This window comes from Osmerus eperlanus, chromosome 12 (genome assembly GCF_963692335.1).
Source record: "Osmerus eperlanus chromosome 12, fOsmEpe2.1, whole genome shotgun sequence".
Taxonomy (NCBI): Eukaryota; Metazoa; Chordata; class Actinopteri; order Osmeriformes; family Osmeridae; genus Osmerus; species Osmerus eperlanus.
In genome coordinates, this window is record NC_085029.1 from 10,040,781 (window position 1) to 10,062,101 (window position 21,321).

A 21,321-nucleotide genomic window follows, 5' to 3' on the forward strand; every position below is an offset into this window, starting at 1 on the left:
AGTACGGCCATGTGCAGCGCTTACGAGAGCTCTGACAGACACGACCGTTAACAAGATGTTTGAGAATTAGGTCACATGTAAAACTAACTCACTTGGCCTATAAGGGTATTACCACTGTCACATTTGGCTTATGGGGGATAAACGACCATCCTCAGTAATGAATTTCATGCACATCGGGGTGGTCCACAGCACGGGCGATGATGATGCAGCCATGGTGAGAAGGAAAACCTCCTCATGGGTTTGCCAGCAACGGTAGTGACAGTGAATTGCATGGTGTCGCTCATATCAGTCATCATTCCATAGTCATACCCCGCCTGAAGGCAGTAGGAAAAACAATACCTTGGAACCAGGTTGTGTGATAGTGAACAGGGTGAAGGCATTTCTGTTTGCATTCAAGATGTTTTTATCGGCCAAAAGAAAAGTTTCCAGGCAGTCCAATCCGGGAACTGCAAACAGCTGACTTCATAGCTAACCAGAAACTCCACTTATGAAAGGTGGCACCTCTTTGTGAGTGACAGTGTTCTTCCTTCTACAGACTTCTCAGCGCGCCTAGGTAGGAGAATCTACAGGTGGAAGCAGGTAAGCTGATGTAACTTTTACATTGTATGGTTATGACTAGGTAAAAAATAACTATTTTTGAAAAGTACAAGAGCAAAACTTTATGCAAACTGTAAACTTTGTTCCGTCCAGCATAAGATTTAATGTTGTCATAACAACTCTCAATTGTGAAGTTAGACGGGAGGTGAACATATTTCTACTGCTCAGACACATTATGAGTGAGTTCTAAATATTACCGACGCTTCCACCAGAGTGAGTTATTTTTCCAAAACGGAAGCTAGTTTTAGTTAGCTTCCGTTACCTAGCAACCTAGCATAATACTCGTAGCAATGCTACTACCTGCTAGTGTTACTTGTTAGCCTCCTAATTGTAAATTTTGAAACAATACTATAGCGTTTTTCATATAGTTTTTGTCTATCGGAAAATAGTCGGTTGGAATGTTCAGAATCACACATGTGTGACGGTACTCTGTGGGGCCCGCTTTCGAACGATCACATACCTTTAGATGACAGGGGAGATTCCATCATCATCTTTAGTGGAACTCCTATTGGTAAATAGACACGACTTCTATGCAGTTCTATGGGCGTATGTGAAGCCCTCTGTGACATTGCTTGTGAAAAGGGCTATACAAATACATTTTGATTTGATTTGACTTCTCTTCAGCTTTTTGTTCACCAGGCGTTTCATTGTATTGTTTTTTTAAAGGCCCATGACAGTGAATGGAGTAAAAACTCACACCAATTAGTTCATTGAGTGATATATCTATTTGTATTGCCTTTGTGTGTTGGAAAGGTTGTCTGTTTATATTGCATCACTGACATCATTTTAAGAGCGGTGGAGTAACAGGTGTTCTTGTTGTTTTTGTGTGTGACAGTGGATAAGACCGAAGTGTCACAATGCCTAAGAGTATCCAGAAATCTTCAGGTACAGTATGTCTGTCAATTGTTGTTTAGTACCTTTGCCTGGAGCTTATACAGTATGTTGATTCACCCACCTAACCAGGGATGTCTTTTGAAAAGCAGTTCTGTTTTCACAACCTGAAACAAACCACATATGTCATTAAAAGACAGTCTTAGTGTGGGCAAATGGACAGAACTGTTGAAAATGAAAGGTTTGGTGGGATTCTTTGCGCTGCCTGAGTTGGGGCGTTTTGTTCTTGTTCTTTTCCATTCATGGATGATTCTGTAGGGAAGAGTAGAATCTGGAATTAAAGATCGTATTGCCTGTGTTTTGATGAAACCAGTGTCGAACGCTGTGTTCTACAAGCCAGTGGAAGGAGTACAGGAAGTGAGGACAGGATACCTGTTGAAGTCTCCTCCCCCAAGTCCAATCAAAACAAAGGTGAGTTTTTCTGGGCCATCGCAAAAGATACTGTACTGTTTCTCGTCATGGTAAACTGTAAAAAGTATGTAAAGTCATATTTTGTTATAGCTCTTAGCTGTGTTTTTATTGTATGATTTGCATAATAACATTTTGATCTGTGTTTTATGTTGTGCTGTATCTTTTGACAATCACAAACATCCATCTTTTTATAAAGTTTCTAATTCCAAGATAAAAAATAATTCATTGGTCCATCGGCAGAACTCATGGAAGCGGCGTTTCTTTGTGCTGTTCAAGATGAAGGACGAATCTTACCTGTTCAAATACTTCAAGAGTTCAGAGGACAGGGAAAAACCATTAGGGGGAATCGAGTTGTCTACGTATGTTCTGCTTAAAACATTATTAATCAAACTTGACTCTCAACATGTGATAATCCTACAAGTGACGGTTACAATACTGTGTCATTGTGAACCCTTTACTCTGTCACTTCACTGTAGAATTTCCCTGTTGTACTCGAGCCCTCAAAAGCACAGCCAGTGGCCACGGATCAACAGGAATTTCAAATGCTCTCCAGACTGCGTACTCTACATCAAGGCTCGTGACAGGGAATACTTCCTTATCGGAGAGGACAGGTCTGTCAGACTTTTGTATGCCTTCTAGTTACAAGGAACAGGCAGGAAAATTACATCACTGACTGCCAGTAAGACATGGCTGAATGTTGTGTGTCACTCTCACCAAATTTCATGACGCTGCCATTTTTAAAACAGTCATTCTATAAAACATTCTGTTTTGACTGACATCAAATGAAGATTATATGTTGGTGAAGGAAAGTAGCTGTCACCTCAGCTGTTGCTGTGCCCTTATTTGATACTAAACTGTTGGTTAATCCTACGACAAGCAGTTCCTCTAGCCTGGGTAGCTGTACTGTAGAAGTGGACCAGTAGAAAGTAGGTCAGAGGCGCTTGCTTCTTTGGGTTGACGTGTTCGCCAGCTGGGTTGGGCCATACACCCATCCTGTCCCTTCAAATGGTTGAAGGGCCTTTGTTGACACTTTCACGGGTAGTAAAACACTTCATCGATGCTCTACAACTCCCTTCATGGTCCTGCTATTTCTGGCAGTCTAACAATACAAACGAACTGAAGACGATGCTCTGGACTTAGACATCAAATGAATGGGGGTTGAAAGGAGAGTGATTCATTTGTTGGGCCATAGGTCCACTATAAGTGATTTGATCCTACCACAATATTTTTTACAAACGTTCTATTTGATGTAAAAGCTCAAACCGTGCATGAAGAAGTGTTTGCACTTTGTTGAACATGGCTGCCATGTTTATGTTTTCAGTTGCGACATTGATGGCTGGTTCTGGGACATATATGAGGCTCTGAAATACCGCCCACACCAAATGCTGAATCCGGAGGTAATCAACATTCTCTTACATTGCCTAAAAGGCTGGGATAAACTTTGTAAACACACACAAACTGTATGCCAAAGGTACTGAAATGATAGACATGCACTCATACATTTTTTTGTGAGACAAATGTACAAAAAGGGCATTTAGACCAAGTACATAGTTTAATCATATCATCTTTTTAAATAGCTTTATTTTCATTCAAGTCTTCCTGTTTATTTTCTCTGAAAGGAATTGGCTGATGATTCCTCTTTCTCCATTGAGGTAAATAAAAACTCTTTGATCTACCGTGTAATGTTGGCAATCCAGTTTTTCTTGTCATCTGTTAGTAACCTGACGGTATCACAAAAACAAACCTTGGTACCAAAACAAATGAGTTCTTAAATATAATATCCATCTACAACAGTCTTTGACTAAATTCTATGCATTGCAATCATTTTGTTGAATGTTATTTAATGGTGGATTTTACTTGTATTTGTTACTAATAGTCTATATCAGATCCTGTTCTAAAGGTTTTCACCCTTAAGAACACGGCAACATTTGTCAAGGTGAGTCTTAGTTGCCAAGTGCCACATTTGATCGCACTGTACCGGTGACACCTTTACAGTTGTGATTGAAACATGATTTTAACTATTCAGAGACGTGTCTCTGTCTATACACAAACACAGTACAGAAATACATTATAAAGTATGTTTGTTATGATGTTAGGTGCCTAGATATCTGATCGTTATAACGCAAAAGGAGACAAACCTTATCTTCCTAAACAAAACTCACCTAATGCCATGTGACATGCTTGAACATGTGCTCTTCATGCTCTACATTTGCAAGTAAGACTTTTAGCAAAGTTAAGCTTAATGTAAATTCAAATTTAGATTTTGCTGTAAATTGATTCATATTTATAAGTTCGCCTCATGATCTTCTTTTTCCTCTGTTTAATTCTTTTAGCCAAATACAAAATACATGCACTGATGTTTTAAGTCATAATTGACCTTATGTTGATATATTTTACTATCATTGCGAGACCCTGATCACCACACTGACTACACATCTCTTTCAAACCTTTTTTCCAGACCCAACCTGTGAAAGATAGGTCTGCATCTGAACCAAATCAACCAATGGCAAAGTCCACGGACAGTGTAAAGGTGATGATGGACCTGGGGAACTGGTTTGGACCACATAAATTCCACGTCACAATAAACTGACACCAGTTCTGCTTTCTGCTTGACTCACAGGAATCACAACGTCTCTCTCTCTCTATGGAGATACCGCTCTATGACTATCCCAAGAGCTTCCTCAGAAAGGCATCTCTGGTACATGTGCAGACATCCACAGGCACAGACATACACAGCTGTACTTGCCTCATGCCGTCATATCTAAAGATGATGTGCTCATCCAGGCTGTGGTGATGTCTGTTGTTCTTCAGCTGCAGCTTGGGGTCTCAGGAGGTTGCCTGTGTACTCCAGTTTATTTTCGATATATGGCTTGCTTTGTCAAGTGTTACCTTGAATACAATTCTAGTTCAATGCATCTGAATCTGAATGGCATAAGCCATGATTTAATTCATATTTGAGATGTATGATGTATTCGATTTTCCTAATTTTGCAGGGAAATGAAGAAGTGACAGCTGGTCCTGGGCCTGTGGTAACAATGTGTTCTCTCTTCCTCCAATGCAATTTTTCTGCTTGAATATTATTTCTGTATGGCCAAACACCCATTTGGAAAGTTACATGGGAATGACTGGAGCTGGGATTGATTTGAATTTCATTTTCACAATACACTTCTGACTCAATTTCATTTTTTTTCATTAAACCACAGGCAGTGGAACATGCCTGGAGACCCTTGTCTGAGCAAGTGAAAGAGCCTGAGAATAATTACTACGATTATCCCAAGAAGTTTCTCAATCACACGATCCAGGTACACACAATTCTAATAAACATTGTATAGTGGGACAGAGGCAGTCCTGGCCATCTATGTAGCACCTCCTTCCTGTGTGTGATTGTTCTGGCTCTAGTTCACTGGCACCTGCACAAACAGGAAGTCAGTCTTCCAGCCTCAGAATCAAAATAAGGCAGGTTGTTCGGCACCTTGGTCTTAGTCTGGTCTGGACCAATGCATCCTTCTCTTGGTGTATTTATGTCAAAGTACAGAAGAAGACTATATTCACACACACACTTGTATGCATGCACACACACAATGTTCTACACACAATGCCACACACATGCCTCATGGTGTTATTATTGTCTTCAAATTGCAGGAGAGTGAAGATGAGGAGGCCTATGAGGATGACGGAAAAAGCTACTACATGAAAATGAATAAAGTGTGAGTACTCCAGTCGCACGGTCATTTTTAGCAGTTGGGAACGTGTTTAGTTGCCATCGAGGCTATTTTGCCTAAGAAAACGGTTGACTGTGTGTGTGTCTGTGTTGGTTTGTGTGTGCGTGTGTGTCACAGGTTTGAAATAATGAAGGACGCTGAAGAAAGAGACAAGGATTCCCTTGTTCAGTCGTTTGAAGTGTACGTTTTTGTCATTGAACTGGTCTCTCTTTGTCTGTTCACATACCCAACTTTGTTTGGGTCAGTGTTTTTTGTAAGCACTGTATTTTGTACGTTTTACAGGGACCCTAAAGTTGAAGAGTTTACCACAAACAGCCTTATTAGGTCTGTGACTCAAGTTTTCGACAAGCTCAAGACGCCAACTGAGGCCGAAGCAGGTCCAGATGAAAGGTTCATCCCTAAGTTAATTATTGATTCATGTCATATTTTAATATTTCACCAGACTGCTGACAGTAACAGCATTGTTAGTCCTGGCAGGTATTGTTGACAAGTTACTAGTCAGTCATGAAAAGAATCTATCAGAGCCAGTCAAGCCAGTCTGTTTAAGCTCTGTCCCAAAGTATGAACCCAACACCAGGTACACAGTGACATGTTCATTGTGTTGGATTATACATACACTGTGAATAAAACATTTGGATTTGTATTGTATCCAAATAGTATATTGTAATTCAACATGATCAACTAAACCTTACTTTCATCCAGTGTTTGTTGAAAATGTCTGCAAAAAAGTGGGAGGTATTTTGTACAGTAAAATAAAAAGTGGGACTTTGCAAAAAAGAGCAGTGCGTGACCCTTGGGTTCATTTTTAGCGCGGTGGGAATGTTCAGTCTGCTTGGTGTTGATTAGTGTCGGTAAGAAAGGAAGGATAGTCTCTGAATGAGGAAACTAATTATCATGAGCATGGATCTAGTTCTCATATATCAGATGCTTCTGAAGTATTTTTCACAGAAAACGTTGTGCTGTGGGGTTTTCTAACTGGGTTTAATTTCTCAGCAGGGTGGACTGCCAGGCAGCCTGTGATAGCAGTGCCACTGAGAATGAAACTGGTCCTCCTGTGGTGATGACCCAATCAAAACACCTGAAGGAGCACAGCTTAATCCAAAGGTGATTTACACAATTACTGAAGCAGGTTAACCCAAATCAATTTAGAGTTTGGTGATGTTGATGCCAAGACGTCATCTTTATTTTACATAACTTGTCTTCATTAGCAAGGAGGAAGAGCTTCTTGCGGAGAAAGATATCATTGTGAACCGGGAGGATTTGAAAAAGCATCTGATGGTATCTGATGTGGAAGGCAAACCATGGTATGTAGCCTATTGAAACAGTGGTCATATTGTTTTCTTCTTGCGGCATCTGTTATGAGGATTTATGTAGGCAAATGAAGCATGCACACTGTCATTTGTCAGCATGACAGGAGTTGACATGTGATCTTTGCCCAAACATGAACTCTTGACGCCAACTGTGAAGGTCTATTGTCTGGGTACCACTCATCTTTACATCTTATTAATCAAAATGCCAGTGGTCATGTAGCAAGGATTTACTGTGGTGTGGATCGCAGGTGGCTTCAAGCAGACTGGTAATGCTGGGACTCCTACACTGCTAGTTTAATGCAGACCACATGGACCAAAGGGCTTTGAGGAGAGGAGGACAGATCTGGGTTTACATAGTGTGTGTATAATCACAGTGTGTGTATGTGTGTGTGTTGTAGTGTCTTCGGTTGGACAGGCCAGTCCCAGACCACTTGTCCATTCCATAAGGGTGACAGAATTCTGGCAATAAATGACCTACACACTGGCAGTGTGGAAGAGTTCCAGACTTACCTCAGAAAACTCCTCAAAGAACAAGTAAGCACACACACACACACACACACACCATGGACAGGCACGCACACATACAGACACTCAAAGCGCACTACATTTCATATACTTAATACGTGGGAATATGTTTTGGGTGCACAATTTACAGCCCCTGACATGAACTTCTTCTCATTCACTCATTGCAGGTGACACTGACCATCTTGCGTCTACCTGGGTCTGAACCTATGCCCTAAACCTTCATTTCCAATATGTGAGTCCTCTGTAATCAACAACAACAAAAAAGCCTTCTAGAGTGCCTGACCATGGTTCCTGTAGTTCAGGGTATTTAACCCTTGTGTTATCTTCGGGTCGTTCTGACCCATCAGTCATTGTGACCCACCGTCGTATTGCGACAACTTTACCGCATACAAAAACAAAGTGAAGCATTTTCTTTTAACCGTTGGGCTGTCTCAGACCCCCCACATTGCGAAGGTTAAAAGAAAATTATTTTTATTTGTTTTTGTATTGGGTAAAATTGGGTAAACACAACGATGGTTCGTTATGAACCTTTGGGTCATGTGACCCGAAGGCAGCACGAGGGTTAATATGGACCTTTACAGTGCACACATGTAGGTCCATAACATCTGTGACATTGCTATAATATAATTACTGTATGGATTCTTATTGTATTCTTATTGAGATTCTAATGATCTATATTGTATATTCCAGTGCTGACTGCTGGAATAGGGAGGGGTGCCAGACTAGGGAAAGGGTGACCCAGTACCTGTCAGATTACCCTTCCATCCTGAAAGTGCACATTGCCTTGTCTCAGTATTCTCCAATTATAGATCCCATCATCAGGGCTGGCCTATGCCCGAAAATAGGCCCATCCCTAATTTCAGCTCAGTGGCAGGCATATGGCTCCATGTTGTGTAACCATCCCTAGTTGGTCAAGAGGGTGTGCTGCCTGTTTTGAAATCCGGATCCTATCTGTTGTGTCAAATCTCTTCCTGAAACAGTCGAGGGCGCTTAGTTGGGCAGTGAAACCCCAACATATGTGGGTGTTAAAAGTATGTGACAAAACAACATTTACCAGAAACTTCTTTGTGATGATAAACCTGCTTCGTGACGCACCTTGCAAACATCCCTTTTAATGATCAGAGGCATCATAATAAGCTGGTGCCAAATATTTGACAAGGCCATGTCACACTGTTGAATTGTGAAGCTAATTCTGGTTTACTGTCAATAGATACTCTTTGGGAGTCAATCACTACAGGGTTCAGCCCACTGCTGATTGCAATGTGTCGATTTATACATGAACCCCAGGGGAAACACTTGAGATTTGTGATCCTATATATGTGATCTATTGAAGTATATGTACAGTTTTGATTGAACAAATCAGGAACCGGGCTGTGATGCTGTGCCGATCACAGTCCCAGCCCTGTGGCTACCTCTGTTTATACTAACCTCCTAAGGTTTCTTCCATTTTTTCTCCTCTGGTGAGTTTTTCCTTGTCTTCCTTGAGGCTTTAGGTTGGTTGAGGGGCAGTTCTATGGGCGTATGTGAAGCCTTCTGTGACATTGCTTGTAAAAAGGGCTATACAAATACATTTTGATTTGATTTGAAAATGATTTTTCCTCTGACTTTCCTCTGACTTGTGTAATGTAATGCAATGTAATGACCTATATTCCACAGTCCAGTTGCGCCCCCTAGAGAGCAGAGATGTCATTACACACATTATTTCTACGTTTTACTCCTGTTCTCTATTTGCACTATATCTAAAACATGCCTTGTACATACTGGCTCCTGTAAATTTGTCCTTTTACAGGTTTCTACATTCCATGTATTAAATCGCTTAAATAAATACAGCTTTGGATTGTGCATTTGTCTTATTGTCCTCAATTACATAAATACTTTATGATTCCAACTAGACAGTCTGATCTAGAAAATCGAGAAGCATTTGCTGAGGACATTGGAACAATTTAGTGTAGAGTTCTTAGTCATTTGGAAAGTGTTTGCATCACCTTGAGAAAAAAAGCTTTACAACTCAAACCAGTAGATGGCTGACTTACACCAAGATAAAGAGGGACTTAACTGTTTCAGTCCTTGTGTAGGATGGGACGAAACAGCAACACATGGGTGGTTCAGAGCTTAGAATGGTGAATGGTATTACCATCTTAGGTTGATAAGGTACAAGACAGAACTGATATCTTACTTGGAACGTGGGCTGGAATGTGTAAAAAGTGAAAAAAAAGAAGAAGAAAAAAGCCTTCATTTGAGGCTTTAAGGCTTCAGTGTGACTTTTGCAGGATGTGTTGTGGAGACAGTGCATGAACACAGTGCATGAACACAGTGCATGAACACAGTGCATGAACACAGTGCCATGAACACAGTGCCATGAACACAGTGCCATGAACACAGTGCCATGAACACAGTGCCAGAACACAGTGCCAGAACACAGTGCCAGAACACAGTGCCATGAACACAGTGCCATGAACACAGTGCCATGAACACAGTGCCATGAACACAGTGCCAGAACACAGTGCCATGAACACAGTGCCATGAACACAGTGCCATGAACACAGTGCCATGAACACAGTGCCATGAACACAGTGCATGAACACAGTGCCATGAACACAGTGCATGAACACAGTGCATGAACACAGTGCATGAACACAGTGCCATGAACACAGTGCATGAACACAGTGCATGAACACAGTGCCATGAACACAGTGCCGGGAGCTCCTTCTCCCTGCTTTAGATGTGTCCTTGCAGCCACTCCTTCCAGTCAAGATGAGACAGGCTTTCCATTAAGCTCTGGGTCTTAAACTCCAATGGATGGGATCTTGGTCGCACTGTGATAAATGTCATGCGCTAGTAAAGAATGAATGAGACCAGCATTACAATTAGAATCCCCTCAAAATGGCAGTGGGCAGGGTGTGTAATTGGAGGGTCCTTACATTGATTGGTCACCTTGTAAGGAGAGGTGTGATAAACCGTGATGGGGGATGAAAGATGTGTGGTCAGAGAGGTTCCCTGCGTGCGCCCACTGCTTAGCGTATTAGGGAAGGTACTAAACGAAATCAACAACACCAGATTAGTCTATGGCGTGTTCAGTTAACACCATCACATGCCTTGTCTGTGCAATCCCCACCACCGATACATGAACAGTGTACCTATACGGTGTGTAGGTGAATTTAGAAGCACCTTTAGATGCTTGATCCACACACACTCTCTCCTGTCTCGCTAAAGGTCAATCCTGATTGGTTTTTGGTCCAACTGCCAGTGTCCAGTCACAACGCCCCCTCATTGTCTGGTTTCTAAAACCAAGAATTCCTACAACTTTTCCGGTGACATTTCCACGTCACAACTGGTTCCATCGAGATCCATCATATTCACTAAATGTTATGCATAACTTGTGTCACAGGGACACCCCGCCTAATTGCATTTACTGACCTCTACAGTGAATCATAAAAGTTCTCGATGATTAAGAATACATTATAAAACGACCTTCTTCAAATTGGATGATAAATTTGAGGAGTCAGGTGGCTGAGTGGTTAGGGACTCTGGCTAGTAATCTGAAGGTTGCCAGTTCGATTCCCAGCTGTGCAAAAAATGACATTGTGTCCTTGGGCAAGGCACTTCACCCTACTTGCCTCGGGGGAATGTCCCTATAAGTCGCTCTGGATAAGAGCGTCTGCTAAATGTAAATTTAGATGAAAAAGCATTCACTTAATTGCCATATCAGTTGCAAGCATAGATTTTTTCTAGATATTTAAACACACACACTGACACAGTATACATTTACACACAAAAAGGCTTATAAAAAAATGCCAGAATATATAACTTGCCTGTACAAGGTTTTTATTGTTTGTAATACCCCAAAACAAAAATCACTTGTCAGGCAGTTGAGTCAAGACGTGTCAATGTTGCACACAACCATTTGAACAAATGCATGATTACAATAGATATCTATCATTCTGGAAATACTTTCAGATTTACCTTTTCAGCTATTTTTAAAATATCAGACAGGGAGTTATTTGCCTCAACACATTCCCAATCTCAGCATTTCAGCCTTAGACAAGCAATGACATTTTACCTGATGACAAAATAATGACTTGACATCAGATACACAAATGTATTCCAAGTTATATTAAAACATTTTCTTACATTAAACAAAATGAACAAATACTGGACAGCATAAGAAAGGAGAAAGATTGAACACTATCTTTTGGTATTTCAAGGTAGCAAAAGTTTCCTTCATTGACAATGCAGGGGAAGTTCAGTTAAAAATAAAAGGTGACCATGGCAACTGAAGTAAAAGATTACCTTCTTTCAACCTGTGACCATGTAATTTGAAATGAAATACAATAGGTTTTCACCTAAGGTCACAGTAGCAGTCAGGTTTGTCAAGTGTAATTTCAGTCAATACTGGAGGCACAGCCAGACTTCGCTTCATAGATATATATTATATGGATTCAACTTTTTTTCTCTCACTATGGATTCATATTGCTTTTGCCTTCGCCTCCGCCAGCCACTCGCTGAAAAATGTGTCCATGGCCTTCCGGCTTTCCCTGCTGCCCACGTTGACCGTGGGGATGATTTTGAGGGGTCGCAGCCACTGCACGAAGCGCTTCATCTCCAAGAAGCTGCTGTGCTCGCTGTAGGGGATACCTGGCAGGAAAAAGAACATCTCACTCAGACAATCGATTAGATGCCAAAAAACAAAATAAAGTGGCTTTTTTCTTAGCATTGGGAGAAACTCACTAGCCAGTAACACCACAAGACACACGTGGCCCCCCTCTACCTGGCCCCCCCTACCTGGCCCCCTTCTACCTGGCCTGTAGAGGCCACCATGTTTGGGGGCTATACTTTCAACACCCAGACCAACACGGGGCCCAATTATAATCAGATCCCCTGATCATTCCTTCATCACCTGATCATTCCTTCATCCTAAATTCAAGGTATTTAATTTCATTTTCCAGGTCCAGAAAAAGTTGAGCAGGACGAGAACTCTTCAGACTCCTCAATTATGGATGCGCTCTTGGACTAAAAGCTAAACGACGAATTTCCTAATCTCCCTTATTACGAGCCATCAAGTCCAATGAATAATAAGTATGTGTTTGGTTAGAGGGAGGCGGCAGCAGCTGTGCGTCTCCCACGGAATACAGAAAGCCAGCATGAAGGCAGTCTGAGGGGGAGCGCCAACTGGTCCTGTCAGGGGACTGCATTTGTGGGAGGCATTTCCAAATGACACTTCTTGAAAAATGGCCATAACCGGTGCAGATGTTAACTTCGGGCAAGGCGACGTTGAGTGGTGTGGTTCATTTTGAAAAGGCTTCGATCTTTTCATTCTAGAGTCGTTTTCATTTAGGGGTTTAAGCGGGCGGGGGTGAGCGGGCGGGGGTGAGCGGGCGGGCGTGAGCGGGCGGGCGTGAGCGGGCGGGCGTGAGCGGGCGGGCGTGAGCGGGCGGGCGAGAGAGCGCGGGCGAGAGAGCGCGGGCGAGAGAGCGCGGGCGAGAGAGCGCGGGCGAGAGAGCGCGGGCGAGAGAGCGCGGGCGAGAGAGCGCGGGCGAGAGAGCGCGGGCGAGAGAGCGCGGGCGAGAGAGCGCGGGCGAGAGAGCGCGGGCGACACAGTTATTGGAAGGAGAGGGACCGAGAGAAAAAGCAAGAGAAAGCGAGGTGCTGAGAGGTGGAAATTTTAAATCGGGAGAGTTTGCAGAACTGCATATGGGTTCTGCTGCGTGAGTCTCTGGGTCACCTCCCACAGCTGCTGAGTGTGTGCTGCTACATGCTGGACGGATGGTGTTGTTGGGTAGTCTAAACATTTCCAGAAGGGCAGAAAGAAAAAGGCTGAATCACTGCTATCAGATAAAGTCACGGCCTACTGAACATGCTGTCTGAACATGATACCTGATCCAGCTGAGTCTAGCCAACGGCAAAGGAGGAAACGGAATCTGAGGAAAGTGAAGTGTGGGCACACTTCAGATCATTATTTAACTATATTAATGCAGGAGATAGATGGATATCAGTGCTATTTTTACACTTGATGTATACTTTTATACATATACTTGATCTAGATACTGACCTGTCACCTACACTATTAATCCTAATGTGATGCGGACGGTCTTGAGTCTAGACCAGTCCTGTATGTTGTAGATGTTTCCCTGCTCCTACACACGTGCTCCAACACACCTGATTCACATGAATGGTCGTTATTAAGCTCTGCAGAAGCTTAGCGACGATAACTATAACGACCCTTCATGTGAATCAGGTGTGTTGGACCGGGGATCACTCCAACACACAGGACAGTGGGGCCCTGAGGACCAGGGTTGAAGACCACTGGGCTCGACTGAGACGTACCGTAGATGGAGATGTTGCCGCTGGTGTAGGGCTGGATGTCTTGCACCACCTCCACCTTCTGGCTGAAGGTCCAGCCGGTGGGCTTGAAGGCCACAAGCTGGTCATACTGCCCCGCAAACCTGCCCAGGTGAGCCTGGAGGTTCTGGAAAGACATAAGGACACATCTGAATAGTGAAGCTTCCACTTTCACTCACCCTAACCTATTGTACTGTTTAGTATTCATCTTTTGTGGCATTTGACATTTACACAGTACGTCTACAACAACGTTTACATGTATTTCTAAGATACATTAAGGGTTTAAATTAATTGAACTTCACAATGCAAACCTTCATTTCATTCATTCATCATATAATTTGGGGATATTTATAGTATAGATTATTTTTATTTTTGTAGTCCAAAGGTTGGACTACATTTGGGGTTAGGTAGGCCTTTCAACTCTCATCTGAATCATGGTTTCCCTTCACCAACAGCAGGATATAAACTTTGCAGTGTTTAGAAAACGTGTCTCGGGGAATACAGAAACCACAATAATTCGGTAATGAGACAACTAAGCCATTTATGATGAATCATCATATGCAGCATTCAATTAATTTCTGTTGCACACAAGCGCGTCAATCTATCGCAGCGACATGAAAGTATGAATAAATATTCAGAACAATTGTGGACAAGACTCAAAAGATGCATTTCAAAGCTCAAACTTCATTGTGGGTATTCTAGTTTGGTCCCAGGGTATCTCCTTCAGACATGCATGGCAGGGACATTGGGCCCCCCCCGCCAAAGAAAAGTGTAGTTTTGAATCAGCACTTCTGTGAAGACTGGTCATGGCTCTGTCCCAGCATTGAGAACTATCTGGAGAGCTGCAGATGGCAGTTTGAAATGTTGTACTTCTTGGGAGAGAGAGATGCTGTGCTTGCAGCACGGTCATTTAAATAAATTAGCATATTAATTGTTTAAACTTCGGGTCTTAGATGTGCATACACAACCAGTAGGCAGAAATGGATGAGGTTGTTTAATAGGTTGTCAGAATATACAGGAAAACATTTATTTGTCCTATTTTCGGGAAACGGGAGTCGTCATTTAAGTCAGAACCTCTCATTTCAACCCCTAGGAATGTATTTTTTCAAACAATAAACAGAACAAAAACAAACTTATTAGTCTATACCGTCAGATTCTACAGTTTCAAGTAGCTGGCTAGTTTTGCCAAACAAGAACTGCTGTGCTATGGTAATGCACAGGGATTGAGTCAAGTCCTACAACTACTTCCACACAACATGGACCAGGTAGAGCTCAACGCTAGAGCCCCTGACTGCAGATCAAGTGTTCACAGGTTCAAATCCCCCCTGTACGTCTCTTCGGGTAAAAGCATCTGCTCAATAAACACATTCCATGAGATGTCTTACTTCCAAAGTGGGGCATGCTGATGAACCTACCTTGAACTTGAGTTGCATCATGGGTAGTACGTGGACCTGTGCGGCCCTCCAGTCTGTGGTGATGAGTTGTTTAATGTGCTTGGACTCCAGGCAGCACATGGTGTTGAACTTGTCCCGGGACATGCTCACTTTAGACCCCAGGACCTCTGCCAGAGCTGGGATGGACAGAGGGTCAGAGCTATGTTCTACAATAAAGGGTTGCATTAATGACATAATACCCATTCTAAAAAGCATTGTAGGTACATGGGTATGTAATTGAACAGTATTAAGTGTATAGGTTATTTCACAAATGTAAGAAGGCACAGTATGAACGAGGATTGTAAAAGGTTGTTTTGACCAAAAGAAGATCTGTTAATATCCCCAGGAAAGCCCAAACTCCCTTATAGCAAGTTTCAGTGTAAAACATTTTGCTTTAGAACACTTCCCTTGTTTGGGATTTTAATATCTACAAATGATAACTGGTTATGTTTTGTGGCACAAGCAACATCATTTCCACTACTGATATTCCAAACTTCACTGTAGACATACAGTAGTAATTGTTGAAGTTATTCTAAATACACATGTTCAGCAGTACAGATACCAGAGGAAGAAGCTGATCTGAGCCCAGTTCAAATTCTGTAAAAAACATCCTTGGTTCTTAAGTGTTTTCTACACTCACTGAGAGATGGTCTCTTTCAGCTTTAAGAACCGGTGTGTGTGTGTGTGTGTGTGTGTGCGTGCGTGCATGTGTTGTGCAAGCGTTTGTTTGAAGTAGTGGGGAGGAGGAGGAGGAGGTGGGGGGGATACAGGCATCACACAAAAGGCAGGAAATAACTCATTGAAACCAAGGGCATCTTGGAGATGGAGTAGCTCGCCTTTGACATGTCCAACTCATCCACAAACTATCAATGGAACCCCCTTTCAGAACATGTCTGCCACTTCAAATGATTCTCTACTGCAGAGCCAGATAGGAACAGGAGAAAACTCAAACCCAAGAGAAATACAATGGTGTGTTACCAACAAAAGACATTTAAATAATCAGGCACATACATGTTTCCCCAACATTTACATCCGGAATCCTTTCGACATTAAAAATACCCCAAGAGTGCAAATCCACACCCTCTCACATTCTATACAGCAAGATTTCCAATCTCAAATAGGCTGGTTAGGCACAAAAAAAAAAAAAAAAACACTTTACACAAACCTCTGCCCTCCAATCTCAGAACTGCCCAATCAGCTTCCTGATGACTGGTCTACAGGGTATGGCTTTTCCACACACACTCCTAGTCCAGACCACTCACCCAGAAAGACTTTCTCTTTCCCCACGGAGTAGGAGCCACAGACTATGAGGGTGCGGGGGTTGAGAGTGACGTGCTCAAAGGCTGTGCTGGCTGCAAAGCTGATGGCCTCCTGCTGACTGGGGAAGGTGTATTCAGGACTGCAGTACCTGGGAGTACATGTGGAGGGGGGGGGGGTGAGAGAGAGAGAGAGAGAGAAAAGGGAGAAGGAAAGAACAGAGGAGTGGCCCAGAGTGAGAAAAGAGTTCAAGACTTCTGAAGTCTACGTGTGTGTGTGTGTAAATCTGGGTGCCTGGCAGAGCGTGGAACGGAGGTAATGAGCCGACGTTGCTCCAGGACAGCGCTGGCTGTGATGGGAAGGCAGAGGGAGAGCGTACATTTCAGGAGGAGAACGAGTCTGTGACAGAGTGTGTGTGTGTGTCTACAGCAGAATAAAGCACTCAGGTCTGCCGTCACAGTGGAGGACAGATATTGAACTTGCGGTTCCACACCGTGATGACACGGCTGCATGATGGAGTGGTCTGGCCGCTGTATTTCTCTTTTTTTAAGACGACTCTGGAAAATCAGGGGAGACATTTACCGTCATCTGACAAAGGAAAACATCAAGAAAACCCGGAGTGACATGTCTAGTGTGTTCACGTGTGCGTGCACGCGTGTGCGTGCGTGCGTGCGTGCGAGGGACTGACGTGGTATCCAGGTAGAGGGTCTGGACCCTGCAGCTCAGCAGCGGAGGGTAGCGCTCCATGGAGGGGTCGGCTCGGAAGTCTCCCACGTGGAGGACGGTCTGGCCGTCTGGCAGCAGCAGCAGCAGCATGGCAGCCCCCGGACAGCTGCGGTCACAGAGGGGACCAGGTGAGGGGGAAGAACATCCGCTGCTGGGGTAACTAACCGACACAAGGGCTACAGAGTCACATGGAGCCTCTGGACCCCTGTTAACGCTGGACAGTTCGTGGCACGTTTATGACGAATCTGAGAGATGAAAACAAACATTCCCCACCGGGGGGGGGGGGGGGGGGGGGGGCTGGAATGTTTGTTTTCACTTAAGCATTTGGAATTGTATATGCTTCTGATATAGCCATAGAATTTGAGCCCGATTCTGATACTCACTGGTTGGCTTCCAGCAGGATGACCTTGACTCCATCCACTGTGACCTCGGTGTTCATGGGCAGGATGTGAACATACCGCTCCTCCACCTTCAGCTTGCTCTTCACCAGGTTCCCTGTGATCTGACAGTGAGGGACAGCCATTAAAGCAGCGTTCAGCCTGCCATCTGTGGTCAGAAAACCAACTGTGGGCCTGCCTCTTAGTGCTTGTCAGTACTGGATTCTGAAGGTCTAGTTCTCTGCATCTACACAAAGGCAAACAAACCGATTAAACTCAAGCGCGTACAGTGCTTTTACTGACAGCTCCAGGGCCTAGAAAACGAGATAGACATGGGTCTTTGTTCTTAACTTGTTTGTAAAGAAAGATTATGTCATTCGAATCTTTTAATACTGGAAATCAAAGTGGGTAGTTGTTGTAAGGGGTAGCCAAGGGAGTTGTTTTAAACCTATAAGAGAAGGCATATTAAAACTTGGTTCATGAACTCAGCATGTTCATTTTTCATGAGGATTATGATAAAAGAAATAGGGCCTGTCCACATGAAACCTCTGTTCAGGCCACTGTCCTGTTTTAGCCTCAACCCCCAAGGTCTGCTAGTGGACCATGTTAGCAGGGCATGACTCATGAGAGAAACTGACCTACTATCCTGGAAATGCTGCACAATAGAATTGGGGTAAAACATGGGTAAATCCTACAACTCCATGTTATTTATCTCATATACTGTAAAATCTCAAGTTAAGGATCTAAAGCACACAAGGTTTTCAGTTCAGTGGTCAGTTGTTACAGTTTGAGCAAGAGTGTAGGTTCATTGGGGAAAATATGGGCCAATTTTTTTTCTTCATATGTATCCATTTTAGTCAACTTTCAGTTTCATACCAAACAGACAAATGTCCTTTTTCGGGAAAGGATGAGGGACAAGGGTGTTCACAACAGTTCCAAAAGGCTCTCATACAACTCTTTAATGCTCTCTTGCAGCCAATGTGAATTCTTGGCTAGAGTCCTGTGCATGCATCAGTATTTATTTCCTGACCACATTCAGTGCGACACCAACAATGCTGGCAGGAACACGTCTGTCCTGTATAATCTTCATTCATCTGAACACTCCGTCCTTTTTACAACACAGCATTGCTTCAGAGGTTTTAATTAGTCACTGGCATGGATTCTAATAAGTTAACAGTTACCTCCGGGGGGCCGTGCCCTACTGATGCAGAGAAAACAGCAGGTAGATTGTGCAGAGCGACCACAGCAGGCCTACCTTGTTGCAGTAGATGGGTAACGTGGAGTTCTTCCTCAGACCTCCGTAATGGTCGGAATGAAAGTGGGTGAGGAAGTATGCAGTGATGCCGTCTATCACTCCGTACAGGAAAGCGTCCACAACAAACTTGGTCCCTGGGGGATGAACATTTTACATTTAAAAACTGTATGCGTTCCCAATAATACTTACCATGACTCAATAAGACATGAACTCGCCTGGAATCTTTTTGTAGAATGGACATCGCCTGGGTTCCTCTGGCTCTCCATCGGTCTTCCCCCTGTTCCTCCACCTCCTGCCTCCTCCCCATCCCCTTCTTCCTCCTCCTTCCTGAGTTTTCTGGGTACCCTCATTGTTGGGGGTCTCTTCCACGTTTAGTACCACATCAGCACTGGCCCCCCTGTTCCTCCTCTGCCGTCCTCCACGCTCCCTCCTCCCTCTGGAGGCCTCAGCACACCCTGGACCTGAACTCTGCTCCGGCAGCACAGTGTCAGCAGCCTGCTCTTTCAGAGGTTTAAGCCCAAAAAACACCCCAATGTCTGTCTGCTTGAGGCCAGAGGATGGTCCCGCCTTGGCCGGCCCCTTCGTGGGTGCCATGCTTGCTTGAGACAGTTGAGTTAAAGAGATCTTAGGAGACGAAGGCCCTTTCTTTGGCACTGCTGAAGTTTGTTCTGTTTTTATTGGAGATGCATTTAAACTTTTGGCGTGAAGGGCGTTACTGCTGTTTGTGCTAGAAATGTGTTCTCTGAGCTGTTCTAACACTATACTCTGTGGGGATTGGAGTCTGTGGCTGGTTCTGGGAACTGAAGTGTTTTCTACTGAAGCTCTCAAAGGGGAGGCAAGGCCGTTTTTAGCAGCTGTGAACGTACTGTGATTGCTATCAGCTAATGAGCTAATTGACATCACCTGGGTGTCACCGTTTGATTCAAACTGAGATATGTCAGAGAAGAGCTCGTCATCAATCGACAGAGCCTCATCATCAAGTGATGGATCGTCACTGAATAGAATGATTGATTCGTTATTCTCATTTTCATACGAACTATTTGGAAACAGATGTTTTCTTGGTTGGCCACCACTGATTTCATGATCCGTAGGGAATTCAGAGAGAGGAGAATATGAGATTCCATCATCACTGGAAGGAGAGGGCTTTGCTTTGACAAAGCCTCCTTCAATAGCTGGACTTTCCCTATCTGTAACAATGGGGGTCAGTTCTTCCATTTTGCTATCTTGTGATGTGGCAGACTTTACACCTCTGACAGAAGGTGACCAGCCTTTCTTTTTCCTGATGTCCTCAGGCGCAGGTGACCTCAACAGCAAAAGAGCGTTAGTCAGCTTTGAGGGGGTAGAGGTTCCACAGCCTGTGCTACTGGGAGAGCCTTGAGTGGGGAGCCCTGTTGCACTGTTCTGGGAACACTCCAATACTAAACTGGTGCTGCCCTGGTTCTCTTTGTCCAAAGAGTTGCCGCTGGGGACTTCACTGGATGTCCTCTCCTGAGACGGACTGATGAAGGCTGGGTCATTTGTCGCTCGAAAGTGAGCTAGCAGCGTGTGGTTGTATCTTTTGTAGTGACTTGGAATTGTGGAGGAGCACTGGGTTCCATCTGGGCATTCTATCCATATCAGGAAAAAACAAGAGAATCAAGAGAACTAAAGAGGTCAAGTTGGTATTAAATGTAAACATTATTATATATCTCATTAAAAGCAGGTCTGCAATGTTCTACATACCTTTGCTCTCATCCACTGGGGTTTCAAGACATTCGGCTACATGCCACCTTTGGGACTGGACTACTAATACAGAGAATGGCATCTGACACACAGGACAGAAATCTCCAGGAGTTAAAGCCTCTTCGTCACCCTTGTCAATTTGTTGGGTCCCGTCAATTTGTTTTGACTGTGTAGAGGTGACAGTTGAACGTGGTGTGGAATCTTTACTAATACACTCAGTTTCTGTTGCATTGGGACCTCTGCTTTTAGAAATAGCATTATTCCCTGTTTTCTTTACCATTATCTCGCCCTTTTTTGCTCGTTTGGAGACAAGTCTTCTCTTGGGCACCGTTCCATCGGACGGTCCAGAAGTCTCTGGTCTCTTCGTCTTTTGGAGAGGCTTATATTCCCAGATGTCATTTTCATCGTCTACTTCTGACATCTCGACATGCGAAATGGACACCAAACTATTTCCAATATCTCAAAAGCGGAAAGAAATTAGGAATGTTTGATGTATTTTAACCTTCCGTCTCATAGCTGCTAACATGCCATGGAGTTCGACACAGAAATTTACCGCCTCACAGTACAGTGTGATGTTGTGCAATGTTACAAAACACTTCAGTAGATTCGACACATTCGATTTTTTTAAAATTATGAACATCTTACTGGAACAATCTGTAGCGGTGTGTTACGATATATTTATATAAATACCATCACTAGTGTGCATTTAAATATTTTATCTTGATTTTGTCTGAAAATGTCCTATGTAATTAATGT

At 43.5% G+C, this 21,321-nt stretch overlaps 2 protein-coding genes across 4 annotated transcripts; one reads left to right on the forward strand and one right to left on the reverse strand.

Moving 5' to 3' along the window:
- The first annotated feature begins 407 nt into the window (after positions 1–407).
- LOC134031128 (pleckstrin homology domain-containing family S member 1-like) lies at positions 408–9,292 on the forward strand. Of its 2 annotated transcripts, none has more exons than XM_062474641.1 (19): positions 408–579; positions 1,433–1,482; positions 1,802–1,899; positions 2,140–2,258; positions 2,376–2,510; positions 3,221–3,296; positions 3,519–3,551; positions 3,776–3,835; positions 4,358–4,429; positions 4,520–4,597; positions 4,893–4,928; positions 5,103–5,201; positions 5,542–5,606; positions 5,739–5,801; positions 5,904–6,011; positions 6,618–6,725; positions 6,830–6,925; positions 7,330–7,465; positions 7,624–9,292. In XM_062474641.1, exons 2-19 carry the CDS (start codon positions 1,455–1,457, stop codon positions 7,669–7,671), a joined length of 1,458 nt encoding a protein of 485 aa, XP_062330625.1. In that variant the 5' UTR covers positions 408–579; positions 1,433–1,454; the 3' UTR covers positions 7,672–9,292. The 2 variants fall into 2 exon arrangements, with proteins under 2 accessions (XP_062330625.1, XP_062330624.1); XM_062474640.1 differs by having other exon boundaries at positions 409–579; positions 6,615–6,725.
- Positions 9,293–11,270: 1,978 nt separating this feature from the next.
- On the reverse strand, positions 11,271–21,186 carry dclre1a (DNA cross-link repair 1A (PSO2 homolog, S. cerevisiae)). 2 transcript variants are annotated; one of them, XM_062474622.1, is made up of 10 exons: positions 20,566–21,186; positions 19,059–20,450; positions 18,844–18,977; positions 17,595–17,713; positions 17,174–17,317; positions 16,491–16,636; positions 15,211–15,365; positions 13,781–13,922; positions 13,331–13,374; positions 11,953–12,091 (listed from the first exon to the last, which is right to left on the reverse strand). In XM_062474622.1, the coding sequence occupies exons 1-9, from the start codon at positions 20,984–20,986 to the stop codon at positions 13,346–13,348; spliced, it is 2,682 nt and encodes an 893-aa protein (XP_062330606.1). In that variant the 5' UTR covers positions 20,987–21,186; the 3' UTR covers positions 11,953–12,091; positions 13,331–13,345. The 2 variants fall into 2 exon arrangements, with proteins under 2 accessions (XP_062330605.1, XP_062330606.1); XM_062474621.1 differs by lacking the exon at positions 13,331–13,374 and having other exon boundaries at positions 11,271–12,091.
- Between the last annotated feature and the right edge of the window lie 135 nt (positions 21,187–21,321).